The following is a 6717-nucleotide window of genomic DNA, read 5'->3' as shown; positions in this document are numbered from 1 at the left end:
GTGCAACTAAATGCTATTCAGTAGTATGAATCCATGTTATGTCCAATTAAATTTTTCGCTTGCTGTATAATGCATGTAACCTACTCATACCAACATTTTAGTGCATTCCAAATGTCTATACTACTGCTGCAATTCGAACTGAATTTGAATTCGTTTCTCTATTTCAATAACAATCTATAATCATGATTGTTGCCAAGTTCAACCATCATTCGTGTATTACCTTAATAACACACCACATGATTACTATAGAGATAGATATGAACTATGTGTACTACATGAACTCAAAATCTATTTTTTGAATACACTTGATGTTGATTCCAAATAATAGTACATTTGATGTACTAACTATATATTCATAATATAAACCATGTTCCATATGTGTACACCGTGTTTATCACACATAGTATAGTGCCCCGCCCCCTACATTATGACAAGTATTTAGACCTGAGCTGCAAAAGACACAAATTAGCCCAAATTATGATCAATGTTCTATATATTATACGTAGTACTAGCAAGATGCCCATGCGTTCCACAGAACATCAACATGATCAAGGGGAGGCCTAATTTGCAAATATGGAGAGGGGTGTGGGTATGTTTTTTCAAAATTGCCATAGTTTCCTTCCTATCCGTCACATATAAATCGAACGGCCTATATTGCAGGATGGCAGGCACACCATCATCAACAACTCCGTTTTTATAAGAGTAGAGATAAAATATATTATATGTAGGATAACATGTTCATAACCACACCATGTGTATCATCATTATATATATTCACACATGCGTCAGTTTAAAACACTATGATAAATTCTTCAAATATATGGATTCGCTTTTTATAATGAAGTATGATCTTTGTTCGTCTTTTACACCCACACAATCCTCTTATCTTTGTAGCTAGCTAGCGCTAACTTTCTCTCGTGCATGCACACACCCGCATCCCTCTCACCCTCCCTCAGCATTCTCTAGCTCCATCGCGCAAATTCGTCTTTTCACTTTAGGTCGTTCACCCACGGTGTGTGTAGGCCCCCCAGCTCCTTCTTTACGGCACACATCGATCGATATGCCTCTCTAGCCAGGTGTGCCTAGCACCAACACAAGATTCCCCTCTTCTCTTATCACCATCCATGCCTCACTCCCACCACTCTTTTCATCGATCTCGTACTCGCACACTCCTTCCCCCTCGATATAGTATGACTCTCACACCACCTCCTAGATGCATCCCTCTCTCTCTCTCTCTATCCTTCTCCATGTGCCTCATTTGCTTCTAACACATACATGCATGTATACCGATCGATCTCCCAACATATACCTAGGTCGACTTTAACTATTCCCCCCCATCGATCGATGTACCTCACAAGTTATGTCTCTCCTGTCTCTGACAAAGGACGATTGATCTTCCTATGTAGTTATGTCTACTTACCATAGCCATATCGTCCCCCCTCATCATTCGTGCATGCCTCCTAACCCGTCTCTCACATGCACGTGCACAGACAGGCAGTCATCCCCTCCCTTATTGATATTTCAGGCGTGCCCTCCGGTTGTCTAGCAAGCCTATCCCACCATTTGTTAGAAGCAACTCCACTACCACCCCCTCCTACACTCTAGCTCTGTCTCTCTCCCAACCTTATTCCTCTCCTACACATATGCATGGATGCCGATCGATCTCCCTTAATACATGAGGTAGATCGATCTCCCTTAATACACGAGGTAGGCCTCTCTCCTCCTCCACACATATACCAGCCATTGTACCTCTATAGTTAATTAGGCCTCCCTCCCCCCCCCCCCCCCCCCCGCCACCACACACCAATAGTCGAGCGCTGTAGGTAGGTATCCATGCCACAGAGACAAACTGCACATGTCCCCTCTCTCGTTCTAGTAGGCCAGCCACTCTATATATTTGACGTGGGCACACACAAATTCGATGGCACTCTTTATCGACTGCATGCGCGCACACACACACATCATCCCTCTCTTCGATTCTATGGACACCTCAAGTCGATGATACCTCCACTCTCTTCTCGTAGATCGCCCCTCTATATATATGATATATCCAGGACTCTATTTCACACACATTGCATATGTTACATTTTTTGATTGACACCCCCCCCAAAAAACTCTCACGAACCCACACACTATATCTCTCTACGTTTGTATCTCTCTCACACAACCCCACGTAGGAGGTGTACGTATACAAGAAGATAATAGGTGCACCATGCATGTACTCACGCTTCATGCCCAGCCACACCCGCGCGGGTACACGATGGAGCTCATTTCTGTACGAAATGGAAGCCCACGTGCTAATTAGAACGCGTGTAGCGGTTGTTTACCTATGGAGGTCGTGTACCACACGTGCACAAAACAAAGTTCCACTTGATGTGTTGGCGCGTTATTTTTAATTAAAGTTATATTGCTCAATGGCACGTACACAGAATATAAAACGATTTTTATGGAGAAAAATGTAGTCCGCTCCACTATATACAATGGAGCCTCCCTACCTGGTTTGTCTCTCTTCAGAGTATCACACACAAGGCTGTGGTGGCCTCTCTCTTTCTCTCACTGTTGGTCATTGATCCGGCCGCATCCCGTCCGCCGGCGGCAAGGGAGGACATGCATCGTTTCTCCGTTCGACGGCGCCGAGGCAGCACGTCCCGATCTGCGGTACACGTCGTTCTCTCTGACCAAGCTCCGACGCGGTAGGGCCTACGCCACCTGCTCGCTGCCGTAGTATGAGCAAATTCCGCCCGCCGCCGCTCACCTAGTTACATCCCGATGACATCCAGGTATCCCCTCCGGCCATGCTCCACTGCCCGTCTTCCCATGTCACTGCATGTGGATCTTCCATAGTTCTTTGCACAAAACGTAGCTCGTCCGGCGTACTTTCCATATTGCAATCTTGTCCTCACACCGTTTTAGACAAACACAACCGTGTTGTTATCTTCCCTTAGGACAAGGAATACGCTTCTTTTTTGTCGTCGCAACTGTCATCAACAATATTTGTCTTTTTAGAAATTTCAAATGGGCATATTTTAGAGTGTAGATTCACTCATTTTGCTTCGTATGTGTACTCCCTCCATTCCTAAATATTTGTCTTTCTAGAGATTTCAACAAGTGACTACATGCGGAGCAAAATGAGTGAATCTACACTCTAAAATATGTCTATATACATCCGTATGTAGTAGTCCATTTGAATCTCTAAAAAGACAAATATTTGAGTAGTCACTCGTTGAAATCTCTAGAAAGACAAATACTCCGGAGTATATTTAAGAACCGAGGGGGTAGTGCACAGCAGCATGGGAGACTCAGACCGGTCGTTACGCCACATTAATAGTGAGTAATGAGCAGTCAAATCATAAGGCCCACCTTTCCCACTATAAGTTGCTCGGAAGAAGCAACCATCAATGCGCTCTTCTTTGAATCTGCCCATACTACTACATCTGTCACTGTTTATAGAGCGCGCTTCAGAAAAAAAAGGAAATCTCTGGGACCAAGGCGACTAGCGATTGGCCTGAAAAATAACAATGGTAGTTATAGCACAACGTCTATTACTAGAGGAAATAATGTGTACACACATGCATGCAGTGCTTCAACCCCGGGTACACACATGCATGCACTTACTCCACTCCGTAGTACTACATCGAGAGAAAATTGCAGTTACCACACCCTAATTAATTGAGCATTAAACCAAACGCGTCTAAAGTCTCTCTGGTGGTGGAAATGCATTGAGAGAAATGCATCATAATGAAGCGCGCCCTGTAAACTATGATGGAGGGAGGAGTAGTATGAAGGTGCAAAACCAAGTACACGTATGGCCAGTCGGTCAACGCACCTCCTCTTGGCATATCACTGACATATGGGACCGGAGTGTGAGCAACCGATCTTAATTAACGGCAAAATGGCCAACCCGCCATTCCTTGAGAGAGACGAGGAGCGAGAACACACAGACGGGCTCGCACGGAGGCCAAGATATATTCGAGCATGGTTGATCGATATCATCATTACATGTTGGGCTGTCGTTTTCCGCCCTTCTCCGGAATAAATGTGTACTTTATCAGAGATTAAAAAAATAAGAGTACAGAGGCTCCACCATGCGGTTCTAGTAGTATTACTACTCGTACTACTAAACCTTGCGCTTGGCTCTTCGCCTCTTCGTGAAGTCGAACAATGATGGTACTCCGCATGTTCGGTACTACAGTGTATGCCTCTGGCAATCTGACACCGAATGAACTGATGCATGTCCACTGCCTGGGCGAGGGTACGTTGCATTTAGTCAAAAGGCGTAAGCGAGCTTCACCTTGTCCTGCGAGCTTCTCCTCGTTCTGCGAGTTGACGGGACACACCAACAAGTAGTGCTAGTCCATACTCCCTCCTTTCCGGTTAATATGGCTTAATCTTTTTTGCGGGTAATTGAGAGAGCTTCATTCATATATAAGCATTCTTAGGCAGATCAGCCAAGACATTGGTCACTAGGAAGTGAGGTACCCCGCAAAAAAGAAGTAGGAAGTGAGGTGTTTCATCAAGCCAGCTCTCGGCCACATTCAAAGTGTAGCAAGCACGGTTCGCACAAAGATGCGCCGCAAGGTTTGCTGACCTATTTACATGCTGAATAACAAAAAAATAGGAAATATTACCGAGCGCTCCTATTTGTCACAGGATATGAGCCAGAATTAAGCGAGAATTATGGTGCGTGTTCCATGCAATCAACTTCCATTATCACATGCGAGAACCCTCGAAGAGAACCAAATGTGTTGAAGATTGCTTTATCAAATTTTAAAAATATAATAAGAGTGTAGACACTCCTCCATCTGGTTCCTAGTACTAGTATAGTAGTACATACCTCTATAGACTATAGTAGTAGTACTAGTACTAGTAAACTTTGCGCTTGGCTGTTCGCCTCTTCGGGAAGTGCAACAATAATAGTACTACTAGTATAATGTATGCTTCTGGCAATCTAACACTGAATTAACTATTGCACGTCAACAGCCTGAGCGAAGGACAGCTTGCATTAGTCAAAAGTTTCTCCTTGTCCTGCGAGCCACCGTGCGCAAGCTTATCCCGTCCTGCAAGCTTCTCCTCGTTCGGCAAGTTGACGAGACAGAGCAAAGTAATGCTAGTCCATACTGCCTCCTCTCTGGTTAATATGGCTTAATTTCAAACGAGATAAATACACTATCTGTCATTGTATATTTGTAAAAATACGGTCAGTGGACTTCATAATACGCTCATTGCGCTCAATATATACATTTTCTGGTGTTTATACGGTCACTAGCTCACCCTGGCTGAGTATGTGTGTGCATGCACGTGTAGGTTGAGCACTTGAGCGTGACCATGTGTGTTCCTCGTGTGCTCGGACATGCATGCATTAGGGCATCGCGCACGTTTTTGCATCCATGTGTATGTGTGACTATTGCATACACGTAGGGGGAGTACGTGTAGGGGCCACTAAAGGAGCAGTCAAATCACACAGTAAGTTAGTCGGAAGAAGCAACCATCATTTCACTCTTCAATGACACGTGCGCAATATAAAATGGTTGATATGGAGAGAAAAAGAAAACCACTATGTACACTAGCAGGATCCTAAGCTACAAGCCTGCTTGCTTGGGTTGCTCTCTTCACAAGCATAGAATGACGGTGGCCACACCGCTGGTCACATATCCAGCCTGATCCCGCTGCTAGGGGAAGGGAACAATGTTCTGCGTAGACGCGGTCGACATTGGCGAGGGAGAAAATCCACAGTCGGTGCGTCCCAATCGGGGGTCACCGCGGTATTGGCCGATGTCGCGTCCCAACTGCCCTTCTAGCTATAGCCCGACGTCCGTTTCGAAAATATTAGTGCATGTCAACAAAAATTATACTAGTATCATTGTTCCGTTTCAAAAAAAAGCATATAAGCTGTTACTTCTTACCCAAAGGATCTTTATATCCAACAGACACAAAATATCCATTCGACTGTTCGAAATTACTTTCACTGTTGATCTGATGTCGAGGTAATTGCTGCATCGCCACCAAAACCCACCATCTCTTAAGCTAAAGTAGACCGAGCTAACCCCTGTATTATCATATTACTAAGATAAACAGAAGGCATTGTAGAATCATTTAGGACGTGAGCTTGTCAATCTGAATGTGGAGGGACACTAGCTTAGCCCCGGCCAATAGCTTGGGCGGAACTGTGAAGAAGGTCAGCTCCTGCACGGCGACATCACCGGGATCCCTGCTGCTTGTCACCTCCATTTCCACCTTGACGGCGTCGGTCCTGCCTTTGGGCTCCCTCGGCAGGCCGTTTGCCCACAGCTTGGCCACGTAGTGTGGCAGTGGGGACGCCCCCGCTCTGATGCAGACGACCGACACGGCAATAGGTGCGCCGATGTCGAGCACGCCGCCGACCAAGAAAAACGCGCGGCCGTCCTCCTCCGCGAATAGAAAGAGCCATGGCTCCGACAGTGGCACTTGCAGCTGGAGCGACTTGCCGTACTGGATCATGTGCATGGGCATGGGATGCGCGGTGCTGATGTGGTGGGAGAGCACCGGTGGTGGGACTTTGTAGCCACAGACGGGCACCGGGCATTTGCAGGGCGCGAGCGGACACACGCTCTGGTGATCGGCGAGCTTATGGTAAGTGGCGTAGAGCCCATAGCCTTCGTGCGGGCACTCCACCCTCACCGAGAAGAGGACGGCGTCCACCGCCGTGTTCCGCACGTCAAAGCCACCGCCGCGCTCGCA

At 46.2% G+C, this 6717-nt stretch overlaps 1 protein-coding gene across 1 annotated transcript; it reads right to left on the bottom strand.

Annotated features, from left to right (window-relative positions):
- Positions 1–6093: 6093 nt before the first annotated feature.
- On the bottom strand, positions 6094–6489 carry LOC125530455 (uncharacterized). Its single transcript, XM_087534871.1, has one exon. The coding sequence runs from the start codon at positions 6487–6489 to the stop codon at positions 6094–6096; it is 396 nt and encodes a 131-aa protein (XP_087390997.1).
- Between the last annotated feature and the right edge of the window lie 228 nt (positions 6490–6717).

This window comes from Triticum urartu, chromosome 1A (genome assembly GCF_056163025.1).
Source record: "Triticum urartu cultivar PI428250 chromosome 1A, HENAU_Tu73, whole genome shotgun sequence".
Taxonomy (NCBI): Eukaryota; Viridiplantae; Streptophyta; class Magnoliopsida; order Poales; family Poaceae; genus Triticum; species Triticum urartu.
The sequence above is the reverse complement of the archived record's forward strand: the minus strand, read 5'-3'. Positions and strand labels throughout refer to the sequence as shown.